Source organism: Pecten maximus, chromosome 5 (assembly GCF_902652985.1).
Source record: "Pecten maximus chromosome 5, xPecMax1.1, whole genome shotgun sequence".
Classification (NCBI taxonomy): Eukaryota; Metazoa; Mollusca; class Bivalvia; order Pectinida; family Pectinidae; genus Pecten; species Pecten maximus.
Genome location: NC_047019.1, coordinates 4,111,382 through 4,135,980, shown reverse-complemented (window position 1 = coordinate 4,135,980; position 24,599 = coordinate 4,111,382). Strand labels below are relative to the sequence as shown.

At 35.4% G+C, this 24,599-nt stretch overlaps 2 protein-coding genes across 2 annotated transcripts; one reads left to right on the top strand and one right to left on the bottom strand.

Annotated features, from left to right (window-relative positions):
- Positions 1 to 185: 185 nt before the first annotated feature.
- Positions 186 to 7,302, bottom strand: LOC117326907 (chromosome transmission fidelity protein 8 homolog). The gene is made up of 3 exons (XM_033883708.1): positions 7,184 to 7,302; positions 2,690 to 2,810; positions 186 to 628 (listed from the first exon to the last, which is right to left on the bottom strand). Exons 1-3 carry the CDS (start codon positions 7,201 to 7,203, stop codon positions 392 to 394), a joined length of 378 nt encoding a protein of 125 aa, XP_033739599.1. The 5' UTR covers positions 7,204 to 7,302; the 3' UTR covers positions 186 to 391.
- Positions 7,303 to 7,307: 5 nt separating this feature from the next.
- On the top strand, positions 7,308 to 24,302 carry LOC117326906 (histone deacetylase complex subunit SAP18-like). Its single transcript, XM_033883707.1, has 3 exons — positions 7,308 to 7,416; positions 7,744 to 7,850; positions 22,557 to 24,302. Exons 1-3 carry the CDS (start codon positions 7,348 to 7,350, stop codon positions 22,837 to 22,839), a joined length of 459 nt encoding a protein of 152 aa, XP_033739598.1. The 5' UTR covers positions 7,308 to 7,347; the 3' UTR covers positions 22,840 to 24,302.
- Positions 24,303 to 24,599: the final 297 nt, after the last annotated feature.

Genomic DNA, 24,599 nt, shown 5'->3' with positions numbered 1-24,599 from the left:
ACACCTTAACCACTCAACCACTGCGGCCACTATCTTACCATAGTATCACTCCTAGACCTCTAATGAATGTATTGGAAGTGTATACTTATTGACTTTCAATATCTTGGATGGGTGCCGTGGTGACACCATCAGCTCACTGTTACTCATAACTGGTGAGCTAATAATGAAAACAACAATTAGTTTCATTATACACTTGTATGATACAATCGTGTAATTGTAAGTTATTCTAAAGTTGGAATACAAAAGAAATAGTTTCATTACTAGTCAAGATAATGTCAAACACATATACACAATACTATAAAAAAATATTTAAATTCACATCATGTATATAAAACAGAACAACATACCCAGGCAGGAAACAATTAATATTGGTTTATAACCATTAACAACATCACAATTTCTTTGGCACATTTGCGATAATAGGTTTAGGTCGTGTTTTAAATAGGAGTCTCTTTCGTATGATGGCCTTTACGAGGTAATGAACGTCTCTGTGTTGGTCCATTGTGCTATCCTGGTCTGAAATTGTATCACTGTCCGAGTGTTTCTTTGTCATTAAAGCAAGCGGTTTCTCCAAATCACACAATTTTCCGTACAGAATATGATGACCTATGACCAGCACTGGAATGTTCTGAAATAACAAAATACTAATTTGAAACAAAGTCGACAAAGTTAAATAAATGACTTGACCTACTGTATACCTGGTAATTTTCGCCCTTTGGTGATAGGGCAAATTTAAGATGACGGCGAACATTTCAAGCTGAATTGAAGAATTTACAAGTCATCGTATATAGGCCAATTGTAATTGGAACCGAAACATACCCCTGTGCTTTTCAAGTGTGTTTTATTCTATACCATCACAAGCAACACGTGTTATATATTTACACTAAATTCATAAAGCAATTCACTGTTTTATTTCAATCTATGCATGTGAAATATAATATCTAGATCTAAATCCAGGTCTAGTAAATTTGCAACATCACGTTGAGTTAAATCGAGAAAATGGTCTAAGATAGCATACTAGTAACTAGGTTTAATATATTTGATTTTTAAAAAATCTATAAATACTAAGTAACTTTAGAAATGATGCACACAAAATAGCATCAAATTCCTGTCATTGTGAGTTCCCCGTCGCTTGTGGCTTCCATCGATGTACAAGTGAACAAGAGAAAACACTGGTCAGTAACTAGTCACGGCACAGTAAACTTACCTTTCATTGTGTTTGCTTAAAATCGCCCATGCCTATAGCTACCTAATACTATTTGAATCAATAGGGGCTAAACGTAAATCTGAACACATGTTAACATTGTATATTTCAAACCTGATTGCATTTCACACCTCAGCGGGATATATACAAGGAAAAGAAAATAGGGGAACTCGATAACTCCAGATCGCGAGTGCAACTGTATAGAGAATTTCGAACAGAATTTTCCGATTGTAAACGAGGAAAAGACATTTCATAAAGTAGTTTAGTGCGAATTTAAAACGGGGCGAATATCTTTTGTGTTGCTCAAGGGCGAAAATAACATGGGTTGGAAAATACCAGGTATACAGTATATTCATGATCAAGGTCACAGGGATCAACTAGGCAAAATCTTTAAATGACTTCTCACTAATCAAGAGGCCAAGGGACTTAATATTTGGCCTGTAGTATGCTTCGCTAAAGAGCTACCAAGTTTATTTAAATTGAATGACCTTGACCTCCATTCAAGGTCACAGGGATCAAATGGGCTAAACTCTTCAAGCAACTTCTACTCGATAACCAAGAGACCCAGAGACTTAAAGCTGGGTGTGTAGCATATATGGGGAAAAGGGTTACCAAGTTTATTCAAATTAATTATCTTGACCTAAATTCAAGGTCACATGGCCATGGGTCAAATAGGCTAAATCTTTAAACAACCTTCTTCTCAATAACCAAGAGTCCCAGGGACCTGATATTGGGTCTGTATACGTAGCATGCTGTGTTGAAGGGCTACCAAGTTTGTTATAAATGAACTAGACCTCGATTTAAGAATACAATACTGGACTTCAAGACCTGAAATTAAGCCAATAATATGTTCAAATGAAGGACTAGAAAAAATGATTAAATGAATAAAGCTTTTTTTTAAGCCTACTCTGATATTTGAATAAAGTGGTTATCAGCATAGTATCTGCAGAAATGACTTAGATCAACTTCAAATAAAGTTGCTGTAGAATCAGGTGAGCAAATCGGGCCCATTAGTCCTCTTGTTTTATATGTTGCACTGGTACAAGTACAATTCAAAATTCTAAATACAAGTGTATTGCAGATCGGAAGCTAAAAAATTGAAAATTTAGATGATTCTATTGGGATGCAATGTAATGCATTCATTTCTCAGAAATGATAATTGTAATGTTAGAAATGATATTTAATTAGATAACATTTTAATACACTTTTTGTATACAGAATGTATATATATAGGGCTTTTTCTGGTGCTGTTAATGGGCCCCATTCCCAATTGAATTATTTCATATTTAAGCCAAATATGCAGTTTATTCCTGAAAAAATCTTTCCCAATTAACCAATTTTCTTCCCAATAGGCCCTTTCCCAAACCAGCGAGAAAAAGCCATGTTATACATGTATTAAAGTAGCCAACCAATGCAATCTGTTATGTTTTTTTCAAGTATCATGAGAATTTTTCTTTTTCAAAATTATAAGAAATAAACTCTTACCTTGTGTGTAAAATGGAGATCACCAATGAACCGTCCCTGGAGAGAAACATTGTTCCGAGTCTCCAGTCCTCCCTGGAGGTCAATGATGGCCCACTCCGGACATTCTCCAATATTTCCTGGTCTGTTCAGAAATAGAATTACTACATATATTCAGAATAAAAACTTGGTGGCTTAGATCAGTGGACATATTTAAAGAAATGTTGAAATTAATTTGGAACAAATTACATTTAGTCAAATTTATGACCTGCTAAATCTGAATACCGTATTTGACCTAATAAGGGCGCCTACCCTAATAAGGGCGCCCCTACCTTTTTTTCAAGGAAATCAATATATGACTGAGTGTCAAAATGGTGTTAAAAAGTAATAATTCATGTGAAATATTTTACTACTTATGTGTTCAATTTTCTTCAGCAAATTAAGTAACTGGAACACATGTTTTCGCCACATTTTGTGTATTCCTACAGGCTACATATGACATGTCAGTGCAAAGTTCTCAGCACCCAAAACTAAACACACATACAAATAATAACTTACCATCTTTATTTGAAGATAAAGTAAACACTTCATTCTTGTTGATAAATAACTTTTGTTCAGAACAGAAAGCTAGTAAAAGACATTGTAAATCAATTATTAGGTCAAAGAAAACGATGTCTGATATGATCTGGGAAATCACCTGTTTCTATATATAAATAGAACACAAAAGAGTTCCATTTGAACATAAATGGTGGAACACACGTTCTCTGGTCTAAAGATCAGCTGGCATGGTTTACAAGTTTACAGGAGTATTCAAGTGATGTTTAAGCTTAATATATGGTAATGAATAGATATCTTCATCTGGAATATTTTTATGACTGAATATTTTACCGTTTCCACAACCTTGGGTATTCTGCTATAAGGTATAGTCTGTTTCATAAAACTTCAGAATAACTAATCTTAATAAGGGCGCCCCCACTGTCATTTACCCGCGCCCTGCGCCTTTATTAGGTCAAATACGGTATGTGTTTATTTAAAACTACCAGCTGATATGAGAGCATGTATACTACATATGAATGTTTGTAAAATATTTGCAATATTACATATACAATGTATATGACTGTATATCAAAACTTCCTGAAATTGAGTTAAATTATGCTGCGTAACCCTTTCAACCCTAAGAAACTTTAGTGGACTCTACCATTCTTTCATAATTTGAAGTCCAATATGGTCAGTAGGGGTGAAAGGCTTAATAACAATTCAAAAGTGACACCTGTATTGCAACATTATGATTCACATGTAGTACATAGTCTTATGACAGTTTCGGTTCAATGGATATTGGATACCAATTAAGTTTGTTCAAATGAACATTACATGACCTACTTTCATAGTTACAGGGGTCTAATTGGTCAAAATTTCCTAAAACTTCTCAATAACCAATCATAATTATTATCTAAATCGAGTAACATACATTGTACCAATGTATTAATAATAATTTGTAATTTCAAACAATTTAATTTTATCAAATTTTATTTAAACAAATAATTATTTAATAGCTTATGATTATCAATAAAAATTTATAATGTACTGGTATGTTTTAATTAAATTACGCTATATGCATTTACACGAATGTGAGATCACAAATTTATCAGAAAATAAACAAAACCTCTCAGATTTATTTCCTTTAAAATGACTTATTTCGACCTAGACGGTAAGTTGTCATCACCAAATCACCATTGATTCATTACCTCACTATAGTTTTTACAAAATGTATGACATATATGACGTATGTTGTGTAAATGTATGTAGGTTGTATGGGTGTTACGAGATCACATAATAGTACAGTCTAGGGGAGATAATCTAACTCCATATGTATATGAGTTATTCCCCTTTGTTGTAATTCTTTTCGTTTGTGAGATACATTTTGATTATTCATATAAAGACTTGGAACAGGAAAGACGTTTGTGGTTTTGTCTGACGATATCATAATGTAACGTACAGCGAGTTCCCATAACTCACAACATTACATGGTGGAGAATCCAAAGCAGTTAGTTGAGTAATGCCAGAACAAACGATTTAGATGTCTCTTAAACATGTATCGTTATTGAATCTTGAGCTTGATAGAATGTTACAGAAGTTTAACTTCTGATATGCTTAGCTGAATATCTAAAGTCATCTGTATGTAAAATCTCTTTCATCTTTGCTATTGTTGTCTAGAAGTTGTATGTGTGATCCATATTGAGCTCAATGGAAAATGCAAGTGTGAGAGTTAGTTATCAGGAATTGCATTGTATGAGAATGATTTTTATACTACCAGGTACATATCATTGATGCAAATTTTAGACATTGTCTTCTGGTTACAGTACTTCAACAATTTTCATAACAGGTCAAATGCAGTATATCTATTTGGTTCAATATTATTTTCACCTTTTCATCATTTATGATAATCTCGTACACCCATGGTAAAATTGTGTATGCCAAATTTTATTTTGTGGGCGGGGATGTTGTGTATGTAGGTTGTATGGGTGTTACGAGATCACATAATTGTACAATCTAGGGGAGATAATCTAACTCCATATGTATACGAGTTATTCCCCTTTGTTGTTATTCTTTTCGTTTGTGAGATACATTTTGATTATTCATATAAAGACTTGGAACAGGAAAGACGTTTGTGGTTTTGTCTGACGATATCATAATGTAACGTATAGCGAGTTCCCATAACTCACAACATTACACGTAACATGCCAGTTGTATCACAGAGGGGAATCACGATATCTGAAGATACAAATTCAAAATGGTGTCCACCAGTGTAGAAAGCATAAAATGAGGTAAGACACTGAAAATACTCATTACATAGGCTTTTCATTGTAGCGAGCATATTCTATACTATAATCTCGATATATCCATACCTCATGTGTGCTGGGACAGTTTGTAGTTATCCGTAACATTCTGACCAAAATTTCGAATCGAAAGGATTCAACTGACGAATTTGATTCAAAATTTGATTCCACTGACGAATTTGATTCAAAATTTGGTCAGAATGTTACGGAAAACTACACTGTTCCAGCACACATGAGGTATGGTCCGTATGGATATGTCGAGATTATAGTATGACATATGCTTGCTACAATAAAAAACCTATGCAATGAGTATTTTAAATATCTTACCTCATTTTATGCTTTTTGCACTAGCGGCTGCCATTTTGAATTCGTATCTTCTGACCATGTGATTCCCCACTGTGACGAGGCACTGACTGGGTCAAGATATTATATATATTGGACCATTGTATACAGGAAGTATATATGCTGGGATGAAAATTATTCAAATGAATAAACTTGGCCAATCGTATCTTTTTGAATGAAGAGGTAATCAGCTTGGCATCCCAATAAATGACATAGAAAAAAACTGAAGTTGTGCTGTCAACAGGTGATGATCAAGAGCTACTTATACATTAAATAAAACTAATATTTTGCTTGATTATAACCATTTGAACATTAAATGGATTATTGTATCTTCAATTTTTTTGGTGCTGTGACCAGGACTTTGTTGCCCAATGATACTTTGTTTACTCATCTGTCCAAAGGACTCAGTTATCAAGTTTATTCATATGGATTACCTTAACCTACATAAACCATTCAATATCACATTTATAGGTCAGATGCATTAAAAAATAAACAGATATACCTAAAAGTAAATGTCCATAGTTATAATATTAGAAAAGTAGTATGCATAGGTGAATGACTATCAAATTTGTTCAATTAAATGACCTTGACCCAAATTAATAAAGGAATGACCGTCATCCACATTCATACATGTATAAGTTAGTATAAGATCACAGGAGTAATGTGTGCTGATATTGTCTCTTTTGAATAACCATGAAGCAAATTATGGATGGTTTGATCTGCTAAAACTGATTATATACTGTTGATTGTGATCATGAACACTTTGAAAATCCAACTGGTTGTTGCCTGTTGATGCAGCATATATATAGTGTAATTAGTTGATCGTGACTATACCTAATTAACACGATAGATCTACATGCATCAGACTGTCAAAATCATATCAATTTCAGTTCGTTACAAATTTCGATGTTTGAATTATTCATAACATCAGTTGTTTTAACACGATCTAATTAAGATGTAATACTAGTTCATGGTTTGATCATTCATGAGTGATGCAGGCCCATTGAACCTCTTATTACTTTTTTTTCAAATTTGGATATTATCAGTATTCATTACAGTGTGTATGGTGCAACTCAATGGCTGAATGTCTACATGTAGGTATATCTAGTACATGCGCTTAGACAAAGAGGTTGGTTGACCAAAACAAACGGAAAAACCTTTTACAGGAAAGGGAAAATGGTCCCATCTAACATCTTATCTTAGATCACAGGGACACGTTACAATAATAATGTATGTATAAAATGTATGGGGGTCGATATAAGCTTAGATTTTGGAAGTTGCACTACTTTGCAGATCAGGTGTTAATCAAGCAGTGTAAAGCAACGTCCCCCATACTTACATCTTGATAGGTATCTGCATGCTGCTCAGATTTTTGTTGTTAATGATTGGAAACTCGGAAACGTTGTTTACAAGCTGACGGAACGAAATTTACCGCCAAGTTTTTATCACATAAATTTAGAGTTACTTCCCTTATCGCGCGTCTCCTTTCACATTTCCGGCAACATGGCAACCGTAGAATCGATGGTAGTTGAAGACCAAAAAGAACCAGAAAAGCCGATTGATAGGGAAAAGGTACTTTTCTTTTGCTATTTCGATGCACTGTATAATGTGTAGATGTTGTTATTTATGTTGCATTAGTAAAAAGGGGACACACTACTTCCAGAAGAACACAAGCTCAAGTCTTGACAAGAGGTTGTATTTCGACATACAAAATCATACAAATAAAATAATTCTGATTATGTTCATATGATAATGCACGTACATTTATCATGTCTATATAGATATATTATGTATAGGTCTTCTATAAAAAAAACTATGTTATGAAGTATATTATTTACTTGATGGAATCAAATTTAGTTTTAAACATGAATAAATGATTACTCATTTGCTTGTTTTCAGACATGTCCACTATTATTGAGGGTGTTTTGTAGTTCAGGAAGACACAACCCACTTAGCGAGTTTGCACGTGGTCAGACACCATCCAACGAACTACAAATTTACACATGGTAATGATATAAACATTCATATATCTGCATTCTTGCCATGCAACTTCTTGGAAGTTCCGTGTGGAAGATTTTTAGAGTGTTCAAAATTTCAAGTCTCAGGAATGAACATTAAGCTTAATTAAAAGTAAACAACATATTTTAAGCAAAACTTGCTTTTGAACTAATTGGATTTTTGAAATCTAGAACAATACAAGCGTACTGATAATGTGTATCTTTAATTTAGGGTCGAAAACTGAACCTCTTTCCCTTACTCATTGAAAGTTGACATCTATGTATTTTGTAGCAGTTGCATTCAACATCTTATTGATCTTTGTATCCATAAAGGTAAGGTCTAGCCACAGGGTTAGTATCAATAGAAAAAAATATTAGCCCCTACTATTACTTCAACAAGGTGTAACAAATGGAAATCTGGAATTCTGGGTTAGCTTCTTGATTCACTTTGAATTTAAGTTAATTCCGACAGAGACCTATATACTAGGGACTCGCAACAACCGCTTTTCTCGCATAGTCACGACCTCACCTATTGTTCTCATAACCGGAGGTATATTTAGCACGAGATCTAGCGAGACCAAGCGCTGCGGCTGCGCAATAGGTGGATATCGGAGTTGTTTATATTAGTGACATGTGCCGTGCAGAGAGATGGCGACGACTGTCTGTGCACATGTGTCACCGCGTTTGGCCGAGATAACTTCATACTGGCGATAGTTATACCTATGCACTGTAATGTATATCGGCAGATGTGAACAACGATATTTAAGTAGTGTCTAACCGAAAAAAGCACCATTTTTCCGTTAAAGATTCATATAGAAACACATGGAAAATGTCGTCCGATTTTCTGCCATTAGACGATGATCTAAATTTAGATGATATAGAGAAATATACTGACGACGATTCTTATATTTTCGATAGTGATACTGACTTCAGTCAGTGCTTCCCTAATTATACCGGACTCTTACAAGGGGAAATATAATCACCTGTGTTATTTTCTTTGTATCTAAATACACTTTATTAATGACAACTGTCCAAGAATTGAATTACAGATGCTTAATCTTTTCTTGCTAATGTATACATACCGACGACATGGCTTTATTTGTTAACTGCCCAGAAGATTTACAAATTATGTTTGGATATATTTGTTAACTGCCCAGAAGATTTACAAATTATGTTGGATTCTGTATATGCATATACCATAAAATGGAATCTGGAGGTCAATGTTGATATAACTAAAATCATGGTGTTTAGAAATTGTGGACAAATAAAAAATAATGAGCCATGGAAATATAATAATGAAAAATAATGACAATATAGAAATTGTTGACAGTTTTAAATTATTGGGTATGCTGTTCAACTACAATGGGAAGTTTTACAAAACACAAAAACATTTTGCAGAACAAGGCAGAAAAGCTTTATTTTAATTCTCTGACAACTTCTCTTAGAAATCATTGCTTGAATGTAGAAACTTATTGTTTTATTTTTGATTCGTATGTAAATAGTATTTTACGTTATGCATCGGAAATATGGGGATTTCATAAAGCACCAGATGTCGAAAGTGTAAATTAGAAATTCTGTAAAAAAAAAATACTTAATTTAATAAGGTGCCTAAATCAACTTGCAATGACTGTTTACTGTGAATTGGGTAGATTACCATTAACTATTATGAGAAAATTAAGAGTGTTCAAATATTGGTGAAACAGTCGGATAATCTGGTATTGAAAACATGTCTTGATGAAATGGTAAATGAGAATGACGTGTGGATATGTGACATTAAGAATGAATTAGCCGCTTTAGGTATTGAGTACATGTTTTATTCTAATTCACCAGTAGACTATGTTTTTAAAAGCATTGAGCAGAGATTGACCGATGTTACAAAACAAAACATGTTAACAGATATCTAGTTCGTCGAAAGGTAGATTATATATCGATATCTGATAGATAGCCACTGTGTACAGTTTTAAACCTATAGAAACTAAATATAAATGTATGTGGAGCATTCTCACACAAATTAAATATAGAAATAGGTAGACATAATAATATTACCCAAAGAAATATAACCTGTAACAATTGTGATTTGTGTGACATCGAGGGCGAGTTTCATTTTTTTTGATATGTCCATTATATACAGGTCTGAGGGTAAAATGTATAAAACAATATTACTACAAAAGACATTCTGTTTTTAAATTAATCCAACTATTATCTGTTAATAATGTTAGAGAGTTGTCAAATTTAGGTTACATGTAATATCTATATTTGGCTTGCAAAAGACAAAATTTATTAGTGTAGATAATTTTATATTGAACAGTTTTCATGTACATGTATGTATAACACTCTCCTGTAACACATCTGTAGTTGTTTAATGTTATATATCTTGTATACCTATAGGCCTTATAGAGCTCATCTGCACCCACCACTAGACCAGTGATTCGTTGATTTATTTCACCAGCAGTTTTACAGTATAAAAACCAGCATTAAAACTATGCCTTTTATCTTTTTTTAGAGATATTTCTTGTTTATTAGACAAATGCTATAGCAAAAGTCTTAAGTAAAATGAAAAAAAAAAAAAAAAAAACTGTCATGTTTGATGATTGATAATATTTTATTATTTAGTATTGAAAACTTTGATAGTACTTAGGTCATGTACCAATGGTAGATCTTTTCTTCTTTGGCATTCTGAAAAAAAAAATCAAGTTTAATAAGTATTGATACATTATGGTATAGAATAGGCAGAGAAGCTTCTATAAGATTTAAATTTGAAACATTCAAATTTCAAATACCCTGCAGTAAATTCATATACCCCAAATGTTGATTAAACAGATTCGTAAATTCAAAATTAACCTAAAAACATATATATCTAAATATGAATGGACTCATTTAAGTTTAATTAGGGAATGAGGACACACCTGAGGGATTTTTGTCTTCCCGAGTACAGGTAAATATTTAGATTGTATACTGCACAGCATGCCTTTAGTGAACTCTAGTATTTTGGGGAGATGGACATGGCCAGCCTCAGGACAGGTGTTGACAATGTGACACACCTGTTGATTCATGTATATCTCAAAGGTAATAAAGGTGTGGTCAATGTCCCTATGGTTTGGATGGAGTGGGGGAGCCCAGGTGATCACCATGACAATATTTTTTTTTCTGTAGACCCAGAAGTACAGGTACATACAGGTATATACTCTACATATATTCTGAATGGACCCCCCTTTGAGTTTATTAGGAGATGCCCCATGACCAGGTGTTAATGTTTTTATCAAAGGTGAGGTGTGATCAATGCCCCAAAGGGTGGGTGGGGGTATATATAGTGGTCATAATGGGGAAAAATATATATATACAACCTTTTGATTTTATTAATTTCCCACACAATACAATAAAATATATACCGCAGTATTTAATGTTTTGCTATGTGCAAAAGATATCATGTTGCAGTCTTAACTGCTGTTAGATCATAGCTATTATATTCCAACACACTCATTCCTCGATCAATCCCTGCAATTCTGTATCAAATATCTGTTTTGAAACACTAAATAATTTACAAAAAGTATAATATTTAATTTAATTTACATTAGACTGATTAATGCTTTTTTCAATTAGTTTCAATTAATGCATTTCTTTCAATAATGGCTTTATTATTCATGAGATCAATGTTAACAGAAGTCATGCTTATACTATATAAAATTCTACAGATTATAGCTATCAAATCACTAATCTAATTATAAATATGATATTAAAGACAATGAATTACACAACAAATTTGACTAAACGCGATAGAGTAACTACCGAGCAACAATTATTTGAAAACCATTTTGAAATTGGTCAATAAATAAAAAAGGAGTTAATTATATAAACTGAAACCATGTAGCACTGTCCTTAACACCAGCCATTCACAGTATAACCATAATTTGTTTTGTTTACTTATTTTCACTGGGCAATAACTAAATATTCACAATGAATTACACAACAAATTTGACTAAACGCGATAGAGTAACTACCGAGCAACAATTATTTGAAAACCATTTTGAAATTGGTCAATAAATAAAAAAGGAGTTAATAATATAAACTGAAACCATGTAGCACTGTCCTTAACACCAGCCATTCACAGTATAACCATAATTTGTTTTGTTTACTTATTTTCACTTGGCAATAACTAAATATTCACAATGAATTACACAACAAATTTGACTAAACGCGATACAGTAACTATCGAGCAACAATTATTTGAAAACCATTTTGAAATTGGTCAAAAAATAAAAAAGGAGTTAATAATATAAACTGAAACCATGTAGCACTGTCCTTAACACCAGCCATTCTCAGTATAACCATAATTTGTTTTGTTTACTTATTTTCACTGGGCAATAACTAAATATTCACAATGAATTACACAACAAATTTGACTAAACGCGATAGAGTAACTACCGAGCAACAATTATTTGAAAACCATTTTGAAATTGGTCAATAAATAAAAAAGGAGTAAATTATATAAACTGAAACCATGTAGCATCGTCTTTAACACCAGACATAAGCTAACCAGCGTGGTAATCGCCGTGAAAAGAACGGTCACATGTGCAGTCTTCCGAACATAAAGTACGACGGAATACGTTTGAAACACCAGTTTACATAAAAATAATTGCACTTACGTTTGATTCCCGTGATTTGTTATCGGACAATAGTCTTCTATGAGCTGTCATAAAGCTGACCGTGTTTCAGGCGTACCTTCAATATGGCGTCTAAACAGTAGGAGCAGCAATGCACTATGGGATAAATTACCCGAACTTCCGCTCGGCGGTGACGTTTGGTAAGCCAAAGAGCTTGTTGCGAATCCCTAGTATATAGGTCTCTGATTCCGATTAAAATATCAAATCACATAAAGTTCAGTAACATACTTTGGTATAGAATCCTTAAATATGAAGGCATGTTATTCTTTTGTTAGTGACAATGATTTAAAGATGAGAAGGTGGATGAAAAGTGATCGCGATAGCTACATGTAGAACGGATGTATATTATTTTAGCAGTATGCAGGGAGGCAATCTGATTGGTCGACATGTACAGCCCTATAAACAATACTCACTCAATTCCGTTCCACAGTCAATGCATCGATCGTAGATCCTCGAGGGTTACACCTTGATGATAAAGTAAGAGTAGATCGAGGCTAATTTTTTTCCTATTAACTCTTTATACGTACTCATTCAAATTTCGCGGTCGCTACCAGAAGTGAATGCTGGGTAGGTCCTTTGTGTATTGGAGCATATGGCTATCACATCAGACGTCGATAAAACAATCTTTTACTGTTGCGTGATGCTTTTTTAAATATTAAATGAAAATTATCGTATGGGACGAGTATTGAGTACAGAAACTCTTTTACCCAATTTTTCCTTTGAAATACGGCGAAATCAACAGGCAGAATCGCGGGAAATGACATGTTGATTGGCACATGTGTCACACGTGTGCAAGTAATCATGCAGCCAAAACATTGTTTTTTCGTTGTATAAAAATATTTTACATATTTCATAATTATTTTGATGATAAAGGTTACTCAATTATATATATTCTATCGTTTTTAATAACTTTATTGTGTTTAACACCTCCATAATCTCGCAGAAAACGAAAGTAAATTTGAGGCCGCCATTTTGTAGCTATGTAAACAACCGCGGCATGAACCGGCAGAATTCTTTGAAATAGACAATCTTAACGAATGAATATGCTTCTGGTACGTAAAATAATTCATCAATACAATATTTACATTGCTTATTATTTCTTAAAAACATCATTTCCGTGTCAATTCCTTCGTATGACTATGCTGAACAAGCAAGTAATATCAACATTTTTCCTGATGTTTTCCGATGATTTGAGTCGTCACAAAGGATTGAAGGCATGTTAATTACGGCGTGTGTAGTCGTCATGAAGGATACAAGAGCACGTTTTTGTGACGTGTGTAGTCGTCGTGAGTACGGAAAGAGTTAATACTAACCAGAAGAAGACCCCTGTAGTTTTGCTATGAAATTGTGTTACCATATAAATTTTAAATCCATTTTTAGCTCACCTGGACCGAAGGTCCGGTGAGCTTATGTCATGGCGCAGCGTCCGTCGTCCGTCCGTCGGTCCGTCCGTCCGTCGTCCGTCCGTCCGTCGTCCGTCAACATTTGCTTCAAATCGCTACTAGTCAAAAAGTTCTTATTGGATTTTGACCAAATTCGGCCAGAAACATCCTTGGCAGAAGGGGAACAGATTTTGCATAAATGGTGACTCTGACCCCCGAAGGGCCAAAGGGGCGGGGCCCAATAGGGGAAATAGAGGTAATTCCTTTAAATCGCTACTAGTCATAAAGTTATGAATGGATTTGAACCCAATTTGGTCAGAAACATCCTTGGGGGAAGGGGAACAGATTTTGCATAAATGGTAGCTCTGACCCCGGAGGGGCCAAAGGGACGGGGCCCAATAGGGGAAATAGAGGTAATTCCTTTAAAGCGCTACTAGGCATCAAGTTATGAATGGATTTGAACCGAATTTGGTCAGAAACATGCTTGGCAGAAGGGGAACAGATTTTGCATAAATGGTGACTCTGACCCCAGAGGGGCCAAAAGGGCGGGGCCCATTAGGGGAAATAGAGGTAATTCCTTTAAATCGCTACTAGTTGTTAAGTTATGAAGGGATTTGAACCCAATTTGGTCAGAAACATCCTTGGGAGAAGGGGAACAGATTTTGCATAAATGGTGACTCTGACCCCTGAGGGGCCAAAGGGGCGGGGCCCAATAGGGGAAATAGAGGTAATTCCTTTAAATCGCTACTTGTCATAAAGTTATGAATGGATTTGAACCCAATTTGGTCAGAAACATCCTTGGGGGAAGGGGAACAGATTTTGCATAAATGGTGACTCTGACCCCCGAGGGGCCAAAGGGGCGGGGCCCAATAGGGGAAATAGAGGTAATTCCTTTGAATCACTACTACTAGTCATAAAGTTATGAATGGATTTGAACCCAATTTGGTCAGAAACATCCTTGGGGGAAGAAGAATAGATTTTGCATAAATGGTGACTCTGACCGCAAAGGGGCCAAAGGGGCGGGGCCCAATAGGGGAAATAGAGGTAATTCCTTTAAATCGCTACTAGTCATAAAGATTTGAATGGATTTGAACCCAAGTTGGTCAGAAGCATCCTTTGGGGAAGGGGAACAGATTTTGCATAAATGGTAGCTCTGACCCCAGAGGGGCCAAAGGGGCGGGGCCCAATAGGGGAAATAGAGGTAATTCCTTTAAATCGCTACTTGTCATAAAATTATGAATGGATTTGAACCCAATTTGGTCAGAAACATCCTTGGTGGAAGGGGAACAGATTGTGCATAAATGGTGACTCTGACCCCCGAGGGGCCAAAAGGGCGGGGCCCAATAGGTGAAATAGAGGTAATTCCTTTGAATCGCTACTAGTCATAAAGTTATGAATGGATTTGAACCCAATTTGGTCAGAAACATCCTTGGGGGAAGAAGAACAGATTTTGCATAAATGGTGACTCTGACCCCAAAGGGGCCAAAGGGGCGGGGCCCAATAGGGGAAATAGAGGTAATTCCTTTAAATCGCTACTAGTTATTAAGTTATGAATGGATTTGAACCCAATTTGGTCAGAAACATCCTTGGGGGAAGGGGAAGAGATATTGCATAAATGGTGACTCTGACCCCAAAGGGGCGGGGCCCAATAGGGGAAATAGGGGTAATTATTTTAAATCGCTACTAATCATAAAGTTATGAATGGATTTGAACCCAATTTAATTAGAAACATCCTTGGGGGAAGAAGAACAGATTTTGCGTAAATGGTGACTCTGACCCCAAAGGGGCCAAAGGGGCGGGGCCCAAAAGGGGAAATAGAGGTAATTCCTTTAAATCACTACTAGTCATACAGATTTGAATGGATTTGAACCCAATTTGGTCAGAAACATCCTTGGGGGAAGGGGAACAGATTTTGCATAAATGGTGACTCTGACCCCAGAGGGGCCAAAGGGACGGGGCCCAATAGGGGAAATAGAGGTAATTCCTTTAAATCGCTACTAGTTGTTAAGTTATGAATGGATTTGAACCCAATTTGGTCAGAAACATCCTTGGCAGAAGGGGAACAGATTTTGCATAAATGGTGACTCTGACCCCAGAGGGGCCAAAAGGGCAGGCCCATTAGGGGAAATAGAGGTAATTCCTTTAAATCGCTACTAGTTGTTAAGTTATGAATGGATTTGAACCCAATTTGGTCAGAAACATCCTTGGGAGAAGGGGAACAGATTTTGCATAAATGGTGACTCTGACCCCCGAGGGGCCAAAGGGACGGGGCCCAATAGGGGAAATAGAGGTAATTCCTTTAAATCGCTACTTGTCATAAAGTTATAAATGGATTTGAACCCAATTTGGTCAGAAACATCCTTGGGGGAAGGGAAACAGATTTTGCATAAATGGTGACTCTGACCCCCGAGGGGCCAAAGATGCGGGGCCCAATAGGGGAAATAGAGGTAATTCCTTTGAATCACTACTAGTCATAAAGTTATGAATGGATTTGAACCCAATTTGGTCAGAAACATCCTTCGGGGAAGAAGAACAGATTTTGCATAAATGGTGACTCTGACCGCAAAGGGGCCAAAGGGGCGGGGCCCAATAGGGGAAATAGAGGTAATTCCTTTAAATCGCTACTAGTCATAAAGATTTGAATGGATTTGAACCCAAGTTGGTCAGAAGCATCCTTTGGGGAAGGGGAACAGATTTTGCATAAATGGTAGCTCTGACCCCAGAGGGGCCAAAGGGGCGGGGCCCAATAGGGGAAATAGAGGTAATTCCTTTAAATCGCTACTTGTCATAAAATTATGAATGGATTTGAACCCAATTTGGTCAGAAACATCCTTGGTGGAAGGGGAACAGATTGTGCATAAATGGTGACTCTGACCCCCGAGGGGCCAAAAGGGCGGGGCCCAATAGGTGAAATAGAGGTAATTCCTTTGAATCGCTACTAGTCATAAAGTTATGAATGGATTTGAACCCAATTTGGTCAGAAACATCCTTGGGGGAAGAAGAACAGATTTTGCATAAATGGTGACTCTGACCCCAAAGGGGCCAAAAGGGCGGGGCCCAATAGGGGAAATAGAGGTAATTCCTTTAAATCGCTACTAGTTATTAAGTTATGAATGGATTTGAACCCAATTTGGTCAGAAACATCCTTGGGGGAAGGGGAAGAGATATTGCATAAATGGTAACTCTGACCCGAAAGGGGCGGGGCCCAATAGGGGAAATAGGGGTAATTATTTTAAATCGCTACTTATCATAAAGTTATGAATAGATTTGAACCCAATTTAATTAGAAACATCCTTGGGGGAAGAAGAACAGATTTTGCATAAATGGTGACTCTGACCCCCGAGGGGCCAAAGGGGCGGGGCCCAATAGGTGAAATAGAGGTAATTCCTTTGAATCACTACTAGTCATAAAGTGAGGAATGCATGTTCTAAAAGCAATTCTTGAGGTCTTTCAGACCTTAGAGAGTCAGGACTTCATTAATCTTTAAAGCAGTTTGGATTCCCACACTATAACCATATATAGCATTGTTAGAGATTAACAAATAAAACAAATTGAATATGAACATTATTTTGACATTTGGCCTAATCCAACCAGGTGAGCGATGCAGGCCCCATGGGCCTCTTGTTTGTTATATATATTCTCTCTTTTCCATCGATATTTATTTAACCAATTAAGCACACTTGCCTATAAGCACCCCCCTCCCAGGTGAGCTACATGTAATTGAAAACATAAAAAGTTCCTTACTTCAGTGATCTGACATTATAATCTAAGTCTTTTAACCAAGGACTGGATTGTTTTCCCAGCAAAAAGGTATGTAAATGAAGGGGGGAAAAATTTATAAAATCCATCCATATTTCACACAGAAACTTTTTTTTGTACATGGTTTTATGAAGTGCACCCTGTTGCCTTATGTCACGGCGCGGCGTCCGTCGTCCGTCCGTCCGTCAACATTTGCTTCAAATCGCTACTAGTCAAAAAGTTCTTATTGGATTTTTACCAAATTTGGTCAGAAACATCCTTGGCGGAAGGGGATCAGAATTTGCATAAATGGTGGCTCTGAACCCCCAGGGGCCGGAGGGGCGGGCCCAATAGGGGAAATAGGGGCAATTCCTTTAAATCGCTACTAGTCATAAAGTTGTGAATGCATTTGAACCCAATTTGGTCAGAGACATCCTTGGGGGAAGGGGAACAGATTTTGCATAAATGGTGGTTCTGACCCAAAAGGGGCAAAAGGGGCGGGGCCCAATAGGGGAAATAGAGGTAATTCCTTTAAATCGCTACTTGTCATAAAGTTATGAATGGATTTGAACCCAATTTAGTCAGAAACATCCTCGGGGGAAGGGGAACAGATTTTGCATAAATGGTGATTCTGACCCCTATTGGGCCAAAGGGGCAGGGCCCAATAGGGGAAATAGAGGTAATTCCTTTAAATCGCTACTAGTCATAAAGTTATGAATGGACTTGAACCCAATTTGGTCAGAAACATCCTTGGGGAAAGGGGAACATATTTTGCATAAATGGTGACTCTGACCCCAAAGGGGCCAAATGGGCGGGGCCCAATAGGGGAAATAGAGGTAATTCCTTTAAATCACTACTAGTCATCAAGTTATAAATGGATTTGAACCCAATTGTTCAGAAGCATCCTTGGCAGAAGGGAAACAGATTTTGCATAAATGGTGACTCTGACCCCCGAGGGGCCAAAGGGGTGGGGCCCTATAGGGGAAATAGAGGTAATTCCTTTAAATCGCTACTAGTCATAAAGTTATGAATGGATTTGAACCCAATTTGGTCAGAAACATCCTTGGGGAAGGGGAACAGATTTTGCATAAATGGTGACTTTGACCCTAAAGGGGCGGGGCCCAATAGGGGAGTTATAGTTAATTCCTTTAAATCGCTACTAGTCATAAAGTGATGAATGCATGTTCTAAAAACAATTCTTGAGGTCTTTCAGACCTTAGAGAGTCTGGACTTCTTTAATCTTTAAAGCTATTCGGATTCCCACACTATAACTATATATAGCATTGTTAGAGATTTACAAATAAAACAAATTGAGTATGAACATTATTTTGACATTTGGTCTAATCCAACCAGGTGAGCGATTCAGGCCCCATGGGCCTCTTGTTTAAAGTTAGAAATTAATTTGTCTTCTTGTGATTATTTTGTTGAAAAATTTTCCCTTATTCATATTGTTGCAAATTTTTATATTTAAAGGAATCATTAAATGTAACTTTTATCCAGTCCTGAAATAGAATGATTGAAACTAATTTTATTTGAAGCATCAATATTGTACTGTTTATAATCAGCCAATTTTGCCAAAGTTAATCTTTGTGTGTAAACAGCATCCTCTAGAAGATTTTCCTGGTTTTACACAATATGTAGTATCGGGTTAATATTTTCTTTCTGAACATTTTGGTCACATCATGACCCTGCAAATTCTACATAAAATATTGTACATGCTATTGGTTGGATAGAAATTGTCTAATCATAATTTTTTCTATGTATTTGATTTGCTGTATGCAAATTCCCAAGAAATATTTTTCTTCTAAACAGTGCCTATTTGGTGATAAGATTTTAGTTCATTTTGACCTTAAATAACCTGCAGAAATTAGGTTGAAAAAAAGAAGTTCTGTTTAATTTTAACTCTGACAGACTAAATGTTAAATTTCCAATTACAGATCTATGTAACCACAAGGTTGTATAATCAACCAAGGAGTTATTGTAGTTTAATACAAATCACTTCTCCAAAATCATGATTGTTTTTATCCTTGTTTAGTCTGTGCTGTACAGACATAAGGACACATTCAGACTTGTGAGGTGCAGTCTTTTGTTCGTTGGCTTGTGGGTGCACCTTGCAAGTTGATCTACATTTCAAAATATGTTTTTATTTCTTTTCATTCTGTCGCTAAAGAAATACATGTGCCTGAAGGTGTTATTTTAGGAATGAGATAGGTACCGGGTATATAAACAAATACAAAGTAATTTAAAGTTAAATGGTAAACTTTGATATGGACGATTCCAGAAAATTCTTATCTTTGATTATATTGGACCAGGCCTACTGACAGCTACACACCAATCTACATAGTACAATGTATAATATATTTAGATTTAAATGCTAAATTTACATACTAGAACTGTACGTAGCTGAACTTTGTAGTTAAAGGTCTGTAGTGTTTCTGGATTTGTTTGGTTTAGACAGGTTTATATGAACAGGTAATACAAGACCTACAATCAAATATCAATGGTCTGCCCAAACTTGACTATTAACCAAAGAAAGAAAGCTCCTACTTGAAATATTCGTAGAATTTCCATCTCACAATGTCCCGCGTTATGTTTTCTGTTTTGAAAGTAAAGCTTTCTAGATGGATCAATTGGTCTTTTAAAGAAATTATAGAATTAGAAATATGTAATCTGAGGAGTCAAAATATAGGTCATATGTTTGTATCATGTACAGTTACCGGTTTAAAGTAGTTTATAGTATGGTAACGGACTTGATATTAGTCCTGTAGCATGCTGGGGTGAAGGGCTATCAAGTTTGTTCAAATGAATGACCTTGACTCACATTCAAGGTCACAGGGGTCAAATAGGCTAAAAATTTTATATGACTTTTCAATAACCAAGGTGCCCAGAGACTTGATATTGGGTCTTTAGCAGGCTTGGCTGAACGGCTACCAAGTTTGTTCAAAGGTCACATTGGTCGAATCGGCTAAAATCTTTAAACAACTTCTCCTCAATATCCAAGAGACCCAAGGACTTCATATAAGGCCTGTAGCAGGCTGGGGTTAAGGGCTACCAAGTTTGTACAATTGAATGACTTGGACCTTCATTCAAGGTCACAGGGGTCAAGTTGGCTGAAATGTTTAAACGACTTCTTTGCAATAACCAACTAGCACTGTTAGGGACTTGATATTGGTTATTTAGGATGCTTGGATGAAGGACTACCAAGTTTGTTCAAATTAGTGATCTTGACCTTTATTCAAGGTCACATGGGTCAAATAGGCTAAAATCTTCAAATAACTTCTAAATAACCAGCAGGCACATTACAGAGACTTGATATTATTCATGTAGGATGCTTGGATGAAGGACTACCAAGTTCGTTCGAAAGGATGACCTGGACCTTCATTCAAGATAACATGGGTCAGCTGCACTAAAATATTTCTATGATCTAATTTTAATAACGAAAATGTCCAGAGACCTGATATTTGGCTTGTAACATGCATATGCTTAGGTGAAGGCTAGGAATTTTGTGTAAATAGTTAAAAATATGATCTACACCTTTTAAAAAATGGCGAGACCCTGAGATCTTATATTTGGTCTCTGATACATCTGTTCTTAATTGTGTTTATGTACTAAAAGGATCACTGGTTAGCAGGTGAGCGATTCAGGGCCCATTGGGCCCTTGTTAGGTCAAAGACTGTTTGATGATAAGCTGGGTTTTTCTAATGTTAAGTTTTTGGTGCAAGTGTTGAAAGGCATAGGTATTAATACATCACTTTATAATTGTACTAGGGTGCTGATAATTGGCAATAGAGTCCCTCTGGAGTTAAACTATCGGATCCCCTGCTGGAGTTAAACTAAAAGATTTTTTGAGGAAAAAAACAGAATTTTCGAATTTTTGGACTTAGAATATTTCTGCATTAAGTTTTTGGTGCAAGTGTTGAAAGGTATTAATACATCACTTTATAATTGTACTAGGGTGCTGATAATTGGTAATAGACTCCCTCTTGGGTTAGACTATCCCCTGCCAGAGTTAAACTTCAAGATTTTTTTGAAAAGAAACCCAGATTTTTCAAATTTTTGGACTTAGAATATTTCTGCGTTAAGTTTTTGGTGCAAGTGTTAAGAGGTTTTAATACATCACTTTATAATTGTACTAGGGTGCTGATATTTGGCAATAGAGTCCCTATGGAGTAAGACAATCCCTTCCTGGAGTAAAACTTTAAATAAATTGGATTTTTTCTTTTTAAATCTGTGTTTTTTTGTTTTTGTTTTTAAATCTTTGGACTTTGTGTTAAGTTCATGTTGTGAGTGTTGAAAGGCATAGTAATACATGGTATTAGGTTCCCTGTGAGGGTTAAACTATCCCTTGCCTGAGTTAAACTGAAATATTCTTTGGGGGAAAAACAGATTTTTTAAAATTTTTGTGCAAATGTTGAAAGCTATTAACACATCACTTTATGATTGTACTAGGGTGCTGATATTTGGTTAAAAGAGTCCCTTTGGAGTTACACTATCCCTTCTGGGAGTGAAACTGAAAATAAAACAATGTGAAAATGCTCACATTAGACAATTTATACCGGTCCACATTTTTCAAGGGAGACAACTCTCATAAGGATAATATTTTATCAAAAAATTGAAGAAATATGTCCAAAAGCAATAACATTTGTATTTAATATATTCATTTAATCTACAACAGCATAGCTTGTCTCCCGAATGTTTGTCAATAAATAATTTATATATATATAAATTGGTATGGTTTTGAAAATTGCATGAATTCACAAAACACAATCTGATTAAGTAAACAATATAAATACTATCAATGCAATTTGCGAAACCATTCCAATTGATATATTTTAATTATTTATTGACAAACATTTGCGAGACGAGCTATGCTGTTCTCCAACAGCTCTTGTTCAATATATGCTTCAATACGTTGTTTTTTTTTTTATCTAAAGGATGGATGCCACGTTGAAGGAACTGACCAGCTTAGTAAAGGAAGTGAATCCAGATGCCAGAAGAAAGGGAACATTTTTTGACTTTGCCATTGTTTATCCCGACCCTCGGACTCCTGTGTACAGAATGCGAGAGATTGGCACAACATGTGCCGGACATCGTGGTCAGGATGACGGCCAATCCTTGACCTCGAAGAGATTTCAGATTGGTGACTACCTAGATATCGCCGTAACCCCACCCAGGGGTGGAGGCGGCCCTCCTCCCCGTCGAAATCGTCCATACTGATCATCTGCGCAATCGTCAATTCTGATAATCTGTTTTCAAAAACTGAAATTTCAACATCATAGCCATTGATATAAATGTTTTGTGAGGTGGATCTAAATTTTCAGCATCTTCATCAATCTAAATGTTTTGTGAGATTGATTGATCAGAACTCTCGACATCATCTTCATCAATGTAAACATTTTGTGAGAATGATCTAAGCTTTCAGCATCATCTTCATCAATTTAAATGTTTTGTGAGATTGATCTGAACTTTCAGCATCGTCTTAATCAATCGGTGTATAATTTGATATGATGTCTGTTACTTTTATTTTGTTTGAATGATAAGTGTGGTGATTTGAAGGCTGTACGAATGGAATAAGTATGAGGATTCATAACAAATCAGGAAAGTTGATGAGAGATTTTTATGACAGTACATTTATTGTAAGATTTGGAGATAGTAGGTGATATATTATCTAGATTGGAGGTACTACTTTTAAACTTAAGTGATAATCCTATCTTTGAGTGCATAATGCACAGATCTGCAGGTTATGAAAAAAATGTAGTGAAAAATGTTATGTTATTATGAAAAGTTCAAATTCTCAAATTGTCATTAATGCATTGAAATATGAGAAATCATATGATTTCTTTGCAAATTTCATTATATGAAGACTAAATTATTAAACAGAAACGGTCAGAAACCCTTTAGCACAAAACAGAAAGACAACAGTAGGTTTTTATTTGAGGTTATCAAGACATTTTGTGACATGAAATAATTTGTCCAAAATTCTGACGATTTTATGTTCTGTTTGGAATTTTTAAACACTCAAAGTTACATTTCTATAATTAATCAAAAAATTTACGTTTCAGTGTTTTGAGTTGGCTCATTTTAAATATTTTTTTAATGAATTTTAAAATAAATTTGTGGATATAAAACAGCTATTATTTACAAATTACATATATGAAAATTAATACCTTAGTCTATACCTGTTAAACAATTTGAGTAGATTTTAGAGAAATTGACAAGAGACCTTCTCATATTGCATACTTGCAAAGGTTTACACATTTCTAGAGGCAAAATTACACTTGTTCACTACTTCAAGCCTCACAACGGTAATTTTATAGATGTACTTTTGACAAACTTACACCTCAAAAAACATATTTTCAACTTCAAATTATAAATGTTACTGATGATTTATGCCTAGATTGAGAAAAAAAGCAAGAGTACCTCTTCAAAGTAGGGAGCATTTGCAAGTAACAGTATGGCATTATAACAGGTGTTTATGTGTATGGCATTAAAAGGCCTCCTTTAATACAGAAATGCCCCATAAAAGTCTGAAGTAAAATTGTAGGTCTGTATGCAAGGTAGTCAACTAGTATGTAAGGTGAATTGGTTGGTGTGCGAGTAACTTGTTTTCTACGATAAATATAACACTGTGTTCAGTATGAGAAGTTAGAAATAAAAGAATAAAAAAATTACGTAATCAATGTTTTTATTGCAGTGATTTAATTTTCATTCGCCACATTTTATCTACATGTATAAGTAAATTCCTTATTTGTTTATATCGAGAATGTGTACATGTAAACAATGCACACTGTATATAAATATATAAACTTCAGATACATTACAAGGCACAAAACATGACATGACTCTGAAAATTGTCTTGTATTGATTTCAAAAATATAAATATATAATTTCTAAATTATAATTCATAATAATGTTATTTGATGAAATTGATGATTTGTATTTTTAGCTCACCTGGACCGAAGGTCCGGTGAGCTTAT

Coding starts and splice junctions, on each gene's coding strand:
- LOC117326907 (XM_033883708.1), bottom strand. CDS start 7,203: ATGCAGATACCTATCAAGAT. Junction 2,811..7,183: donor ATGCAGATACCTATCAAGAT/GTAAGTATGGGG, acceptor ATTTCTGAACAG/ACCAGGAAATATTGGAGAAT. Junction 629..2,689: donor ATCTCCATTTTACACACAAG/GTAAGAGTTTAT, acceptor TTGTTATTTCAG/AACATTCCAGTGCTGGTCAT.
- LOC117326906 (XM_033883707.1), top strand. CDS start 7,348: ATGGCAACCGTAGAATCGATGGTAGTTGAAGACCAAAAAGAACCAGAA. Junction 7,417..7,743: donor AGCCGATTGATAGGGAAAAG/GTACTTTTCTTT, acceptor GCTTGTTTTCAG/ACATGTCCACTATTATTGAG. Junction 7,851..22,556: donor GAACTACAAATTTACACATG/GTAATGATATAA, acceptor TTTTATCTAAAG/GATGGATGCCACGTTGAAGG.